Source organism: Mustela nigripes, chromosome 5 (genome assembly GCF_022355385.1).
Source record: "Mustela nigripes isolate SB6536 chromosome 5, MUSNIG.SB6536, whole genome shotgun sequence".
Taxonomy (NCBI): Eukaryota; Metazoa; Chordata; class Mammalia; order Carnivora; family Mustelidae; genus Mustela; species Mustela nigripes.
Genome location: NC_081561.1, coordinates 23,954,304 through 23,971,775, shown reverse-complemented (window position 1 = coordinate 23,971,775; position 17,472 = coordinate 23,954,304). Strand labels below are relative to the sequence as shown.

Below are 17,472 nucleotides of genomic sequence, written 5' to 3'. Positions count from 1 at the left end.
ACATATCCTACAGGTGTTCTCAACACACATCACCAGCTCAAGGTTATGTCCTTGTAGCGGCCTCTGGGAGCAGAAAAGGTAAGTGGGACCCACATTCTCGGGACAGAGGAGAGGCCGAGGAGCCTCTGAGTGTCTAAGCCTAGCTTAGGGGTCAGTCAGTGGCCACAAGTTTTGATGATGTTCCCCAACAAAGGGTAGCTTCATGAAAAGATATTGGATTAGTCAAAGTTTATAAGAATGTGGGCACCAAAAACTTAAGGAAAGTCTAGACAACTTAGCAGAACCCCTTAGTGGAAACATCTCATTTATGGAAAACCGACTACCAGTCAGCATGAGTATTTCGTTTAATTTGCATAATGACTCCATGAGCTGGGTGTTATAACCCTTGCTTCACTAATGAAATTCACAGAGGATGAGCAACTTGTCTAAGGCCGCAGAAAACGCTGGAAGTGAAGATGGGGTTCACCTCATCCCTCTAACCCTGGGAGCCTTGGTCTTTCATCCACAATACGCCACCTTCCTTTCAGGAAAAATGCTTGTTGACTTTTTTGGTTGTATGCACAGTTCAAAGCAGAAAAACATGATGTCACTTTTTGAGATACTCATTTTATCGGTGACAACTTGAAAATGAAGTTAAAAATTAAGCAGCAGAGTCAAACCCAGGCGCCCTGCTCTGAGGATGCAGGGCCAGACCTGATGCTGTCGCACTGCCACATGGCTCAGTATTTATCCTTGTGAAACTCTGGAATAATCGGAAAGGGAGGAAAGGATAGAAACTTCTTCAGGGAGCCTTATAGTCTAGGGCTTAAAATACTGGTTTAATGGTGAAGGTAAGTGCTTTTCTTCTTTTTGGGTCGGAGGATAATTACTAATCAAGCAGAGATCCATTAAAGGGAGGGAACAGTTTGAGGGGAAGTCAGAGGAAAACGTTAAGAGCAGACTAAGGATACCACCCGGGAATGGTTTCTGTTTCCAGATGAAGAAGGGACTTTTCTAACACATGCAATCAATTCAATGGACTCAATCGAACAAGGCTTGAGAGGCCACCAGTGCCAGTGGACACGGGGCAATGATCCCTTCTCTGAGGATTCCCTATCACCTGGATGAGTTGGATGGGTTTCACTGTGGGATAAAACACTGGGTCAGAACTAAACAGCTGTGGGCTCGGGGACTGTGGCAAATGAGTCTTTTCTGATTTCTATGTATATTCAAAACTGTCTCTCAAGAAAAGGAGCATATGAAGTCGTAAATAAGAGTAAAAACAAGAATACGTGTATGCTTGTAGGGCTCACTGGCTTAGGTGTCCTCACTGGGCAACTCAGGAGAAGGGCCCAGAGAGATTAGGATTATGCTGCTCTCATGGGAAGGCCTAGGTGGAAAGTCAGTGAAGGTTCCTTTTCCCAATTTGCCAGAGAAAGTCCCTCATTCAAAGTCCAGTTGGGCTTGTATGTGCCTGGAAGATAACTTTGAGGTTGTCACTTGGAGGAAAGGAGCACAGACACTGTGCAGACCTGGTGAGCCCAGCTGTGAGTCCCCCAAGGTGCACTTGATCTGGGCCTTACCCTGCTTTCTAGAATCACCCACTATCAGTCCCTGATACAATTTTTTTTTTCTTTCTTTCTTTCTTTTACGACTAAATTCATAAGTGAATTGACAGCATGACATAAATGACCTACTGGAGTAACGAGTTTTATCTCAGCACTACCCATCTTTCAAAAAGGTAGGCAGGTGCTAAAAAGGGGCCTCAGCTCTACTAACCTGGGAGACATTGTTTCTTCCCACATTCTCTGATGTTCGTAGCAAGATGCATCCCTTCCTTCCCCATCTTGTGGATTCTAGTTCAGAAGAACCTGCTTTTCAAAGGAAATGTTTGAAACTGATTGAACAATCAATCAAAAGTGCTTCCACAGAAATGTATTTTATTTGCTCTAAGTCTATACTCATTAACCTGCAAGGGCCCGAGCGCCCATCTGGTGAGTGCTGATGATGATTGCTGTTGTTAATATCAGGAACAGAACACAACATGTACTTCACGTTTAGAAGGTGTGTCTCAATATCTTTTCTTTTTCCCTTACTCACAGCTGTCCCATGAAGTAATATCATCCCCATATATCTTGTTTTTTGTTTTTATTTTTGTTTTTTGTCCTGTTCTTTTCTGTTTCCTGTACCAATGCTCTGGTAGCTTATGAAACCTGCACAGGTTTACTCAGCTGAAAATGGGACAGAAGAGCTTGGTCCCTGGATGCCCTTTGAACTGAGGGTTCATACTCTTCAACGACATGTGACATTTACTCTGAGTAAACTGGGAGACTCGACTAACAGAGATGATGCAAGACAGGCCAGGGATTAGGGGAGATCTAAGAGCAATAAAAAGAACACTATAACAAAATAGTGGGTTCTAGACTGAAACAAATAGGAAAACAAAAACAAACACAAAAACTACTCTTTTGCTTCTGCATAAACCATACTGTCTACATTATTAATTTTATATCAACTACAACTCTATACTTATTTTTAAAAGGTCAAATTTTCATTTACTGTCTGTTCGATTTTTCTATATTTACTTATAGCTTTGGTGTTAGGACTCGCTAGTTTTTAGAAGTGTCACCCCTAAATGGGAGGGTCCCTAATAGTATTTACAACTGGACCGAGACTCCCACTATCTCTGAGTGTGTATCGGTCATGATAACACTCAGGCCCCATCATTTTCATATGCTTCTGTGATTATTTTGGGAAAATAGTTTTCATTATTACATCCCCGAAGGACCCTAGTTTAGAGTAGTTTGGAATGTCTGCCCAATTTCTCTTTGTTTCATGCGACGGAAAAAGGAAATTAACAAATGAGATCCACTATTGAGGCAAAATTCATATTATGTGAAATAGTGAAAACGAAGGTAGGAATGGCAGCAGGTGGAAGGGGAAGGACAGCTGAAGTGACAGGGTTGTGAGAGCTTTCCACTCACCAAAAAAGCAAGAAAAACTAGTCATTTTTATTCTCTTAAATATTACAAGCTCCGCTTGAAAGTATTTTCCTCATCAAATTGCCTTCTGGAGTAAATGATCAAAACCACTTAAAGGCATATAAATTCCCCTGTAGAATACCTCAAAAGGAAGCTACCCTATTGTGTTCAAAGCTGAGCTTAAAATAGGAACCCAAAGGGGAAGTAGTATTAACAGAATAAGCAACAGTCTGGCCATCAGGAACGCTGGTGCTGGCTCAGTAAAACGTGAGACCAGGTGTCAAGCTCTCAGACTCCCAGTACATCAATTTTCTCACCAGTAAAATGAACAGTTGGGCCCAAGGAGCTCTGAGCATCTTTCCGCTCTAGAGTTTAGATTGACTGATGAGGTTGGTGGGAAAGCTTTCAGTGGAGTATGGATACTAGAAGTTGCACGGACAGCGAAGAAGTTCCATTAGGCAAGTCTTGAGAACTTTCCCAACAAGAGAAATCAGCTAGAAAGTGGTCCGAACTCCAGGTAAACAAGTTGTCTGTTCCACTGTGCTTCAGCTAAGATCCTGAGTGATAAGCACCGAACCGGGCTCCTGAGATCATCCAGATGTTAGCAAGACTCGAAAGCCTGCCGCGGCAGGACAAAAGCCAACATGTTTCCTGGTGCTGACCATGTCTAGTTTAGCCATGGGGCATCTATTTAGATCTGGACAAACAAACTGCCTGTAGCAAAAACAACAATAAACATTTCAGAGCCTCAAATGTAATACACCTATGTGTTGTGCAATGTCATCCTTCCTGTTCAGAGAAGATCCAGTGCAGCATTATTCTCGTTGTCCAGAAGGGAGAGAAACAAGGTCAGAAGGAAAAGAAAGGGTATTCTGGAACTTTCTCAGCTCCTGAGTTTATTTAACTTCCCTGTCCTCTGATTCACCCCAAGCCACAATACTCCTCGCCTTTGCTCAGTTCTCTGTGCTTTGCAACTTTCTCATTTAATTCTTTCTGGCACCACTCAGAAAGGCTGATTCTTTCTAAACAGACAAGGGAATGGACAGTTGCAGAACTTAAACGACTAGTTGTAAGTCTTGTAGCCCGATTTTCTTATAAAAGCCGAGTCCTCTGTTAGCCTAAGAAGCGTGTATGGCAAAATGTCATTCACGTAGCTGTGTTGGATCACAACTTTGATGCTGAAAGAAGGTCACACTCACAGGAAAGGTAATTTGTGTGTTGTGTTTTGGACTGTTATTCATCCTATAGATAAAACACAGCCGTGGTGAAAGAGATTCAAGACAAAGGGAAGTCCACAGACTGCGCCACCACTTCCCAAAGGATCCAAATGGACAAGAAGACTTCCAGCCGGAAAGGTAACCTCTTGTTTGCAGGCTACTTTATGAAAGAGTGGGTACTCATCTCCAGGGCTGTTCTTTTTCTTGCTTTCCCCTCCTAATTCTTTTTTCCTCATGTCACCCATTAGAAAGACTCAAAGACTGAGTAGAACTTTGGACAAGCTCCAGCCCCTCATCCTGTTACTTGTTGCTTTTTTGTTTAGGGAGCCCCACTGAGTTATTTATCAGAAATCAAGCCAAATGACCAATTAATATTGGGACATAAAGATTGGAATAAGCCTTTAAAAAGTCATTTTAAAATAACCTATGTATAAATTCCTGCTATAGTATATTGCCAAGCAGCTGGCTATTTTCCAGAGTTTGGAATCCTCCAGTAGCAAGGAAAAAATTCTTTTGCAGGAAAATAGTTCTATCAGTGAACCTATTTGGCCATTACAAATCATCTCTTTCATTATATTTTTATCTGTTTACTCACAGGTCCTCTCTTTGTTTCTCTGTAGTTCTAGTTCTCCAAGTTCACAGAAAAAATCGAATCCATCATTCACTTGGAAACCTTTGCAATATTGGTCCACTGTTCCACCTTGTGAGGACTTTTTTAAAAAAATGTGTTCTTGGAGACACTGGGGTGGCTCAGTCTGTTAGGCAGCCGACTCTTGATGTCAGCTCAGGTCATGATCTCAGGGTACTGAGATCGAGCCCCGTGTCAGGCTCCACCCTGAGCAGGAAATCTACTTGAGGATTTTCTCTCTCCCTCTCCCTCTGCCTTTTGCCCTCCTCTCTCTCGTTCTCTCAAATAAATAAGTAAATCTTTAAGGAAAATATGCTGTCTTGTAACATACTGAATACTAACCCAGCACTGTGTCATCTACAAACTCAGTAAAAATGGTTCACTGCATTAGTTTTTTTAAAAGCTGGACACTCATGCAGTCAGAGTCTAGTGGCACACAACAAAAATGTTTCCAAGTGAGCATCACCTGAAGGAATCAGTAGGACCAAATGAGATGCTCATTTACATTCTATCTTAAATATTTAGAAGAGAATCCCTGAGGTTTGGTTAGCTTCCTTCAATGGCAATTCCCTAAGTATAAACTTCCAAGCTTTATGGTGAATGAATATGCAGAACAGACAGGACCTCTGACTTACAGCTGGGTAACCTGGGTTTTGTCACTGGCTCTACCACCATGTCCCCCATTCACTTTATTTTGGGACAATGTGACACAAATACATTTACTTAGGTTTTCCTATGGCTGCCAATTGCTCCCCACACCTCTGGGAAAAAAAGACCATATTTGCTTTACTTGACTGTAAGATCCCAGATTGACTATTGTGCAGCCACCTAAAGAATATGACAAAGTGACGTTGTATGTGGTCATGATTATTTCGGTGAAAAAAAGGCAGTGGGGCTGAGTGAGGTCTCTGATATCTTTTTCAGCTTTAGCCATGGGATAACTGGAAAGATGGTGGCCTCAGTCAGGATGCTCATTATGTACTTCCATATTGTCCTCTAGGTCCAGAGTTCTGTTCGTTACGCTATGGACTGGCTCTCATCATGCACTTCTCAAACTTCACGATGATAACCCAGCGTGTGAGTCTGAGCATTGCAATCATTGCCATGGTGAACAGCACTCAACAGCATGGTCTGTCCAATGCCTCCACAGAAGGACCTCTTGTGGACACCCTCAACAACCCCAGCAGATCCATGAAGGAATTTAATACAGGAGTAAGTATCATGGAGAACGATGCTTTTTGTTGAGAGGGAAAACCGAGTTTGAAAGGAAGGATCTTGATTCTGTAAAGTATAGAAGTATGAATTTTCAATGAACAACTGCAAAAAGCCTAGAATTTTGTTTTTGAGATACTGCTTACTTCTGTGATAAAAATAATCCTTCACTGAGATTGTTATGATTACAAAGTAGGGGGACTATAGAAAGAAATTGTGAAAACTTCTGCAAAGGAACAGAATACTAGGTGTCTTCCGTGAAAAACCTGGCACACCCTTCTGAGGGATTCTATGTAGATCTCTGCACCTTTCATTGTCTCAGGGCCACTCTGTAATTCTGTAAGTTCTCTAGAACAAATAGTCATGCAAGGAATTTTTGCCCATGGCTCTGCAAAAGAATTCTGTCCTGTGGAAAATCAACTGATACTCTCCTGACTTGCCCCGCAGCTGAATAAGCCAATTTGCTATATATTGAAAATCTAATTCAGCATTACTTCCTGCTTAAGAGTCTTTGACTTCTCTTTGGACCAGTTGTAACATCTTACTAATTCCTCCAATAATCCATGAGTTAAATAAAATCTTTATCACAATATTGTATGAGAATCATAATTACACCCTATTTTTAAATTTTTTCTTTAAACTATTATTTACTGTACATTCCTAATGTCACCTTTGCATTTCATGATTTTATTACCTTGGGCCCAGCTTATCTGTAATGACCTCTCTGTCTCCCGTCTTTTCTCCATCATTCATCCTACACATTCACATTCTTGTGTTCAAGATTCCGGGATAACTTCAAGTTGCCAAAATTCTCTCTCGATGTGCTGCGCTCCTCCAAAATCTGGCCGCACTTCTCATCACCCTCAGATCTATCACCCTCAGATCACCCTCAGATCTATCGGTGGCCCAGGCTCTGGGCAATTCAGAGTCCTGGTTATTTTCTCATCACTTGGTTTCATTTCAAATGCTACAAATTCACTTTTCCTCTTCAATAAAAATGAATTTTCTTACTTCTCTTTGTACAAATCATCGTCATTCTTCAAAGGATGGTTCAAGTATTGCTTCCTCCCCGGGATCATTGCAAATTGTTCTTCCCTCTTCTCAGAGTCCCTATTTTACTGATGTTTATCCTCAAATTTGAATTCTTTTTTTTTTTTAAAGATTTTATTTATTTATTTGACAGAGAGACAGTGAGAGAGGGAATCCAAGCAGGGGAAGTGGGAGAGGGAGAAGCAGGCTTCCCATGGAGCAGGGAGCTGGATGTGGGGCTCGATCCCAGATGCCTAAAGATAGAGCCACCCAGGTGCCCCTCAAATTTGAATTCTGACCAGAATCCCATATCTTACATTATTTGTAGTTATTATAAATGAATAAAAATAGTTCATATTATCTATCTATATATTTTTGCTTCTTTACTGCAATTTATAGCATGATGTCACATATCTAGAAGGCTACCAAAAATTATTTATTGGCTTACTTCATGAGAAGAATGTGATCTTACTAATATGCAATACGTGTTTTAGGAAATCATCTCTGCCAAGGCAGACCATAATTCTTAAACTTGATTTTAAGGACTGATTTTGATGAAGTTCAATTGTGTTTTTTTAATTTTTGAAATGAGAGTCAACATGTCACCCAACTTTTCTCAGAAGCAAATAGTTAAAGGAAGCTCTTTCTCAGATGAAATATCTTTCAATGGCTTTATTTCATCTAATAGCTTCCTACCGTGCCTTCATTTCTTTATCTCTTTCCTTCTTCATTTTTTTGTTTTTACTCCTCTCAGAAAGGAGCAGATTAGGGGTATAATTGGTTGTTTGTTTGGAAGAAGTGGGATACGTATTAGGTGAAAAATACAACTGATGAATCACTAAATTATCTCTGAAATTAGTAATACACAATTTGTTAGTTAAATTGAATTTAAATTTTAAAAATTTGAGAAAATAAATTTTAAAAGCAAAAATATTTAAAAAAATATAGAAAAATGGATTTTTATACTAGAATACCATCAACCCCAAGCAGCACTGGTTTTAAAGTAGATTTTCGTAACAGAATTTCTTAGCAAATAATTTTCTTTCTTCCTCCCTACCCCCCACCAGGCCTCTGTGTATGAATGGAGCCCAGAGACTCAGGGTATCATCTTTAGCTCCATCAGCTATGGGATAATAGTGACTCTGATCCCAAGTGGCTATTTAGCAGGGATCCTGGGAGCGAAACAGATGCTCGGTGCTGGGCTGCTGATCTCCTCCCTTCTCACCCTCTTTACGCCATTGGCTGCTGACTTCGGAGTGATTTTGGTTATCGTGATTCGGACAATCCAGGGCATGGCCCAGGTATCCAGCTACTTTCTCGTTCTGAGTGGGACAAAGGTGCCAGATTTCTACTCAAGATCACAGGTCTTAATGATTTTCCTTTCAGGGAATGGCATGGACAGGTCAGTTTACAATTTGGGCCAAGTGGGCTCCCCCACTTGAACGAAGTAAGCTCACCAGCATTGCAGGCTCAGGTAAGGACGCGTGTGTGGATGACAGCCTTGTGATCTCACTCGCCCTACTGTCTGCCTCTCCAGGCCGTGTGATCAGATCACACCAAGGACTCAGTGACTTCTTCACTGCCATTTCCCCGAGCTGGTAGCACTGAAAGTGTATGCTTGCGGAAGTGAGGTTCCCTCAAGCCTCTCATTCCCAGCTCCAATGTATGGCTGCATCCTACACATTTTTACTCTAAAGCAACCTACCTGCATTCCGGCTCCTTCCTTTGCAATTGTCCTGTCTTCTCTATCCATGAATGCTCTCAATGAGGAAGCAGAAGTCCAGCTGAGGACAAAGCGCAGGCTGACACCCTGCAACTCCCCCCTCCCACTCCTGGGTGGGATATGTGTGATACTCTTCCAGGAAGCCTCCAGATATCTTAAAGTTAAGGCCTTAGTAGAGGAGAAAAACTACCTTAACTTGACAATGGCAAGGCCTCCCATATCTTGCAGGTCCTCTTAAGTGTACGAAAGTTCTTTTGGAAAACCTCCCCATAGTCTATAGTTACCACCCCACAACCCTGGGGCACAACCCTGCCCACAGGTCCTGTCCGCACGCTTCAATAAAACCACCATTTTGCACCAAAAACAGCTCAATAATTCTTTCTTGGCCATCGGCTCCAGAACCTGGTTATGCACCATCATCATAACATACCTGCCGACCTACATCACACCCAGATTCCTAAACCCCGTCACTCTCAGCAACTCTTCTCCCTCCTCCATCTCTGTCCCCTGCAGACTTCTCTCTCCATCAAAGCCAAGTTACCTCCCTTAAGCACAGATAAGACACATTTGCTCACTTGCTCGGGCTTCGAGTTGCATTCCTCCATGCCTGCGGATAGAAACCCAACTCCTTATGGTGTGGATACAAAGATCAGCTGCCATATGGTCCCAGCCTGCTTTTCCACTTGGCATCCCTCTGAAAGCAAGGCTCTTGTCACCTACAATTGGCACATAACTTCTCTCTGGCTCTACTCTCCTGGCACATTTTCCTGTAAGGTCCTCTACTCCTGGCTTCTTTTACCCAAAATCCAACCATTCCACAGCTTAGCTCATGTAAACAATTTGTAAGCCTCGTCATCAGCTTTTACACCCTCCCCATGTGCTCATCCACAAGACACTAGGGTTGATTATTGTAGTTCTATTCCACATCCTTCCCCCCCCCCCAAGTACAGATGGGGACCCATTTGGGGGCCATAAAATTAATGTAGTGGGTCAAAAAAAAAAGTATTTAAAAACAAAACTGAATAGAATAGAACATGTTGGAGTGCATTGCACATGGTGAGTCTAAGTATTGATTCATGAAACTTTTGTCTGAGGTTTCTGTATGTGTATGTATTTGTGTGTATATTATGTCACCGTGTAAAATGCATTTCTTCTTATAGGTCTCTGTAAAGTATGTTCAAACTCCAAGGTCTACACTAGATTATATTTATAACAGTGAATTTGGCTCATGCTTTTTTCTCCCCAAGTGGACTGAAGGCTCCTTGAGGTCACGGACAATATCTTATTCATCCGTGTAAGACTTTTCCTTCCTGTCCTCAATCTCATATTGTGCCCTGCCAGAACGCAACTCTGATTCTAAGGAAATACTGGTGGGCTATGACTGAGCAGAGTTTCTATGACAAACTAAGGGATTTGAACTGGGCTCCTTGGGGTTAAGGAGCTCTTGAAGTGTCAGGAGGCATACCATTATTTACCATTACCATTATTTACCAATTCCAAGTACTTCACATGACACCATTATCGGGGGAGATGTGGGAGCAGGAAGAGAGACTCTCCTCACTCAGTAACACTCTGTAGGGACAAGGTCCGGGAGGCCACTCAGTCTCAGCCCTTTGCTGTATTCATATGTGCCTTTTTGTCCCTCTTCTCTTTAGGGGCAGCATTTGGGTCCTTCATCATCCTTTGCGTTGGGGGACTAATCTCACAGGCCTTGGGCTGGCCTTTTATCTTCTACATCTTTGGTGAGTCATTTTCCCCTCAATCCCAAACCCTCTGTTGGCCAGCCATTTCTGGTTGGATGCCCATGTTACCTGTCACCTATGCTCAGAGAAGAGAGAATGCTGATGATTGGTGGCTCCCTTACTCTCCAGTCTAGGGAATGACTCCCTGTGCTGACCTCTGAGGAACTGGGAGTGCCCCTCCCCTCCCACCCCAGGTGTCTTCTGTAGACTCTCCGCCACCATGTCTGAAGTGCCAGGTCTAGTTGCCTTGTGGTTAAAATATCAGTGTCCCCAAAAGTTGGTGGAACACACTTTAAATGTGTCTTCATATTTTACTGTAATTATTATTTCTGCCAAGTTTCCCTTAATCTATGTTCTACCAGGCTAATCTTCCCGGGGGGCCTGGATGGTTCAGTCAGTTAATTGTCTGACTCTTGTTCTTGGCTCAGATCTTGACCTCATAGTCGTGAGTTTGAGCCCCACAATGGGCTCCACGCTGGTTGTAGGATCTACTTAAAAAAAAAAAAAAAAAAAAAATCCTTCCCTAGGGAAACTTCCAGGGCTTATCCCATCAGATGGAGTCTTTAACCATCTTCAAATGACAGATCTTAGCAATGAGACACATTTCTGTTCTGTTGTTATAACCAAATGATGTCATTCAATATGGTTCTGGCTTGTATGGCTCTCTCCTTAATGATGTTAATCCCAGGTCACTTGGATTCACACGTGTTAATCAGGTACTGTCAAGAAATATTTCTTCTGGAAATCCATAGTGAGCATATTGTTTGAATAGAAAGAACACTATCTTTTGCAAATGTGCCGAAAATTTTGCCTTGCCACACTGACTTTCTGGCAGGTCGTCTCATGTATGTATGACTACTATGTTCCCCAATCCTGACTACTCAGATCTTCCAAAATAAGACAATACTGTGGTTAATAAGAAATAGCTGCTAATGACTTAACTCTATATCCATTGGGGTCCTAAGAGTAATTAACCAGCTAGGCAATGGTACGTTCGTGCTCAGGTTCTCTCCAGAGGGCTCTGACATTGCCAAATGCAACTCCATATTTGCGAGGTGGTCTCTGGAGAGCTTTTAAAAGGAGATTTGTAGGGGCCCCTGGGTGTTGCAGTCAGTTAAGTTTCCAATTCTTGGATTTGGCTCAGGTCATGATCTCAGGGTCCTGGGATCGAGCCTTGCATTGGGCTCTGTGCTCAGCGGGGAGTCCACTTGAGATTCTATCTCCCTCTCCCTCTGCCTCTCTCGCTCCTGCTGTCTCTCTCTCTCTTTCTCTCTCTCACTCAAATAAATAAATCTTTTTTAAAAATGGAGATTTGTAAAAGAATTGAAATAAAGAAGCGGACACGTTTAGCTCCTGGTGGAATAACCATGAATCGATAGGTGTGCTTTGAAGGGGATGTGGGCCACATCGGAGGAACCTCCCTTCCCCAGCACACAGATCTACCCGAAAATTAACAGGGTCCTGGCTTCCCAGGTAGCATTGGCTGTGTCTGCTGTCTCCTGTGGTTCACGGTGATTTATGATGACCCCATGCACCACCCATGCATAAGTGTCCAGGAAAAGGACTACATCGTCGCCTCACTGGCTCAACAGGTACAGTGCATCCCTTCTACCTGTGGACTATGTGGAGGCCTCTAGGGCATGGTGTGGGGCTCCTGGCAGAGGCCTCCTCACACCTGTTCCAACGCCATGTTGATTAGATCTTTCCTTTCAGTCCAGTTCTCCCAGACGATCTGTCCCCATAAAGGCTATGGTCAGATGCCTACCACTTTGGGCCATTTTCACGGGGTTTTTCAGCCATTTCTGGTTATGCACCATCATCATAACATACCTGCCGACCTACATCAGCTCTGTGCTCCACGTGAACATCAGAGACGTAAGTATCCTTGCAGTACATCTACGAAAACAGTAACCGCGATAAGGAGAAAGAGTTCCATGCTGCCTACTGCACTCTGGCCTTGCACAGAACAACTCATTTGACCTTCACAATGACCTTGAGGGAGGTCAGGCACGGACCTGGAGACATGGAGAGGTCAGCAGATGTGCCTTGGATCGCACAACCACTGAGTGACAGAGCAGCTGCAGGAGCTGTGTCCTCAGCCACTGAGGGACTTTGCAACACCAGCCGACTCTTCAGTGTCCTTTAGAGCTTACTATCACTCTCTCTGGAGCCCAGTGTACTGCCATGCAACCAGCCCTCTGCCCTGAGGCAGTCCTCTTCTGTGGAAAAGGCTGCTGACTTCCAAAAAACAACTCAGGATGTCCAGAGTGCGGGTTAACCGTCGCCTGGGGAGCTGATAAACACTGGGGCCGTCTACATGTCCACACGCATTGTATGTGTTTCCTTCCTTCAGAGTGGGGTTCTGTCCTCCCTGCCTTTCATCGCTGCTTCAAGCTGCACGATTCTAGGAGGCCAGTTGGCAGATTTCCTTCTGTCCAGGAACCTTCTCAGATTAATCACTGTGCGAAAACTCTTTTCATCCCTAGGTAAGGATAAGTGCACGGGCTTGGTTAACAAACCCCTTTTCCCCACACATGGTCTGAGAGAGGTCCTGATGGTGCATCTCATTGCCCAGGGCTCCTCCTTCCATCGCTATGTGCCGTGGCCTTGCCCTTTGTGGCTTCCAGTTATGTGACAACCATTATTTTGCTGATACTCATTCCTGGGACCAGCAACCTGTGTGATTCAGGGTTCATCATCAACACCTTAGATGTCGCCCCTAGGTAAGACCTCTACCCATCCCTACCCCCCACCCAGGGTCTTCTGGAGGTGTTAGACCCCTTCTTGCGACTCCCTCATGCTAGGGCATGAGCAAAATGATAGCACAATAATGACAAAAAATTAGAAACATCAAGACCTGGCCATGACCTATCAGGGCAGTTTCAGAACAATAGTTCCCACTCTTGGCCAGTAATCATTTAGATGAAAAGCTCCCCACCAGAGATGGAAGTGTGTGCTCTGGGAAAGGGCCGACACATGTGTTTCAGAAAAGCTTTCAGAGTATTGGTAACATCATATGTATGATATGTATGCTCTTGCTGTGAGCCAACCCCTGTTTGATAGACAAATATCAACACATCTACTCCCCACAACTGCACGAGGTCGGCCTGATTGTTATCCTCGCTCTAAAGAGGAGAAGACTGAGTCACTCCAAGGTGAAGGGACAAGCCTGAGGTCACACAAAGGCAGAGCCAGGCTTCAGACCCAGCCAGTTTGTCCAGAATGCTGTCCTGGGCGCTGCATTCACCATTCGCCTTGCTGAGCGGCCTCGGGAGGGGGTGGCGGGTAGATCCTGGGATCCTGGAGACTGAAATGGCCCCTGGTTGTTGATTTGACGGAGAGGTGATTTCAGGGTTTGCAAACAGACATTCCCCTGAAAGTCTTTAGGTAAAGGAAACATCATTAGGCAAATTGACTTACATTAAAGTTGAGCTTCTAAGAAGCCTCAGACAGCTGTCTACATAAAATCATTTGTAAAATCTTTGGCCCACAGGTATGCAAGCTTCCTCATGGGAATCTCAAGGGGATTTGGTCTCATCGCAGGAATTATCTCCTCCACTGCCACTGGATTCCTCATCAGTCAGGTTGGCCAGTTTCTTGATCAGCTGCAAGTGGCAGGTGTTGTTTGAGGCCCTGGAGACTCACGGCGGGGCCCCTGCTCTCCAGGACGGTGTGGTCTGACAGAGACAGCAAGCGCGGGTGTCATCACGGTCCCTCTCTTCACAGGGGACTCAAAATGGCAGTCTGTTAAGTCAGGTTGCCCAGGGAAAGAAAATACAGGTTGAACTTCTAAAAATGAACGGATGCTAGGTGGATGAAAATGAGTGGTTCAGGTAGAGAAAACAGCACAGATGAGCTCCTGGAGGAAGAAAAGCATGAAAGTGTTCTGGGTTAGGACCAGAGTGAATGATACATGTCAAGGGATGGTAAGAGATAAAGACAGAGGAGCAGAAGGGAAAGGTTATGAAGAGTCTGTTCAGATTAATTCTAAATAGAACAATTACACGATGGAAGCATAAAGCGTTCAAGTCCAATTTAAATAAAAGGGGGCTGAGGTCATGGTAACAAGAGCATGGCTATGGGCACGTGTTCACCCAGTGTGAAGTGTGGGCTGGGAGAACAGAAGAAAAAGCAGAGCCAGGCTGGGATGGCCAGATGACAAGAGTTAACTTACAAAAAAGTTTTATCTTTTTTAGAGCGAGAGAACAGGGGCAGAGGAGGGAGGGCAGGGGAAGAGAAAGAGGGAGAGAATCTTAACCAAACTCCACGCCCAGCACGGAGCCCACCACAGGGCTCAATCTCACCACCCTGAGATCACGACCTGAGCTGTAATCAAGAGTTGGACCCTTAACCGACTGGAGCCACCCAGGCGTCCCAACTTACAAAAAAGTTTTGTTTCATTTTTAACAAATCTCTCTGTGATCTAGTTTCCAGGTTCATTTTTGACCAAACTGTTAGGAATCCACTGTGACTCTAATGCCAGAAATGAACTCTGACTTACCAGGGCTCGGTGAGGAGGGTCATTCCGCCCAAATACGACACACATTGTATTGAGATGTCCGGCTAAGGGGTGTTGATGTCAACACCTGATGTCAACAACCAAAACCAAAACTAAATAGAAAGAACACAGGAATGAGATCTTAAAAACGTCACTTTGGGTATAATTTTAAATGAGTAATGTGGTATTTTTATGAATGTTGAGATCCAGATTTCTAGGAAGACATTAGTATAGGTTAATTTATTTTGGTTTAAAGAAAAATCCATCTCAGGCACCTGGGTGGCTCAGTTGGTTAAGTGTCTGCCTTTAGCTCAGATCATGATCCCAGGGTCCCAGGATCAAGGCCCACATGTGGCTCCCTGCTCAGTGGGGAGTCTGCTTCTCCTTCTGATCCTCTCGTGCTTTCTCTCTCTCTCTCTCATTCTCTCTCTCTCAAATAAATACAAAAAATTGTTGTAAAAAAAAAAAGAAGAAGAAGAAAGAAAGAAAGAAAAGAAAGGAAAAATTCATCTCAACCCAGAGCCCACTGTTCATTTTAGAGTCGTTCTGTCTCCAATAAGTTCATAAAACCTTCTTTGGTAACTTAAGGTATTAAGTGGCTATGCAGATCACTCCTGCTATACTTGGAGATCAGTTTTGCAATGCACAATATGGAGGATTTCTAGAGCTGGTGGGGGAAGGAGCCATGAGACTGATAATTCTGTGTTTTCCATCTCCAGGATTCTGTGTCTGGGTGGAGGAATGTCTTCTTCCTGTCTGCTGCCGTCAACATGTTTGGCATGTTTTTTTACATCACATTTGGACAAGTAGAAATCCAGGACTGGGCCAGAGAGAAGACCCTCACCCGCCTCTGAGGCTATTGACCCACAAACCAGAATGCAGTGCTGACCACTAACTTTAGTGACGTTTTTTACGAATCGTCATTCTTCATATTCTTGGCCATAGGCTCAGTGGTTCTCAACTCTGGCTGCGTGCTGGATCCCGCTGGGGAGTGTCTAAACCACATGGAGGACGGGGCCGCCCGCCAAGACTCCGAATGAACTGGTCTGTGGGAGAGCCTAGGGGGCCCCAGGTCCTCAGACATGCACGGGCTTTCTAGCATGCAGCCAGGGTCGACAGCTGCTGGACACACTGGAAACGTCAATTCCTGTTGACTTTGAAGTCTCCTCTTTGGAAAGTACTGGCTGAATAAAAAATCTATGTGAAAATAATCACGGATAAGTCCCTTCATAGGGGTGATTATGGACACAGAGAAGACCTGCTGGGAGCTGTAGTCATACAGTATAGAACTCAGAATGGAACAGAAATTTAAGGCTGTAATCCATGGGATTAACTTTTTTATTATTTGTATGCAATGTGTGAAACATGGATGTTTATTTATGTGGCTCAATTCTATTAAAATTCACATGCTAAAATCAAATAGACCATTTTCAAATTATTTAGATCAGGATTATTTCCATCAGGCGAAACAGATACCTACTTATCCTTAGCTAGGTTCCGGGGATCAATGACTGGGAAATGACCAGGCAGAGATTAAACGGATGAGGTTAACTATAAATCAAAGGAGAGAAAAGACAGAATTGAAAGGCTCAAGGGGAGGCAAGATGGGCACTTCCAGAAGGTACATGGAGATAGTTTGGACCATGTCATGAAAATTGAAGGGAGACAACAGAGGCGCTTTCAAATGAAATCATGATTTATAAGGAGAAGAATACTGAAGGTATGACAAGATGGAAGAAACTGTACAATGACTCACATACCAGAGAAGTTCCTTTTTCAAGATTGAAAAAGATTGTTTGACTTTCTTTCTAATTTCCCAGGACTCAAATAGTCATCATTGTCTCCAGCAGGAAATAATTGGGGTTCCTACCTCTTAAGACGCATCCTCCAGGCTGTGAAAGCTGGTTCATACACAGAGCTGATGCCAGTTTTGCTGCAACTGTTCTAGAAGAGAAATTCCCGCCATCTCTAAAAGCCCCACAGAACCACAGGAACGGAAATTTGGGCTAACCTAGCACATGAAGAGAACCTCCTGACACAAATCAACAGGTATTATTAAGTAGGTGTTTCAAAGAAAACAGATAGCCAGGCTCTGAGGATGATGCTAAGATGAGAAAACTCTCTCTGTCTCTGGGTATTTTACAACATAGAGAAGAAGGGGAGTTTGCAGAAAACAAAAAGAAGAGAAAAAGAGGAGTCAGATAATGGATGGGCAAATTAAAAAAAAAGAATAAAAAAGAATAAAAATAAAATAATAAAAAAATAATAAAAAATGGCAGACAACCCCACAGAAATATGGGCCAAGGTCTTGAAGAGAGACTTCATGAAAGAGAAATTCTAAGCGGCCTAAAGATGAAAACGCTGGTCAACGTCACTAGACGTTACGGAAATGAAAATGGAAACCTCCGTGGGATGGCACCATGCACGTCAACAGAATGGAAAGAGAAAGTGAGAAAAGACGAA

The 17,472-nt window shown here is 43.4% G+C and overlaps 1 protein-coding gene across 3 annotated transcripts; it reads left to right on the top strand.

Annotated features, from left to right (window-relative positions):
* The first annotated feature begins 681 nt into the window (after positions 1 to 681).
* On the top strand, positions 682 to 16,429 carry LOC132017152 (sodium-dependent phosphate transport protein 3). Of its 3 annotated transcripts, XM_059398958.1 has the most exons (13): positions 682 to 830; positions 1,647 to 1,720; positions 4,209 to 4,315; positions 5,806 to 6,017; positions 8,114 to 8,347; positions 8,433 to 8,520; positions 10,425 to 10,511; positions 11,985 to 12,103; positions 12,225 to 12,386; positions 12,865 to 12,997; positions 13,087 to 13,234; positions 14,005 to 14,095; positions 15,729 to 16,429. In XM_059398958.1, the coding sequence occupies exons 3-13, from the start codon at positions 4,288 to 4,290 to the stop codon at positions 15,861 to 15,863; spliced, it is 1,437 nt and encodes a 478-aa protein (XP_059254941.1). In that variant the 5' UTR covers positions 682 to 830; positions 1,647 to 1,720; positions 4,209 to 4,287; the 3' UTR covers positions 15,864 to 16,429. The 3 variants fall into 3 exon arrangements, with proteins under 3 accessions (XP_059254941.1, XP_059254940.1, XP_059254942.1); XM_059398957.1 differs by lacking the exon at positions 1,647 to 1,720; XM_059398959.1 differs by lacking the exons at positions 1,647 to 1,720; positions 12,225 to 12,386.
* Positions 16,430 to 17,472: the final 1,043 nt, after the last annotated feature.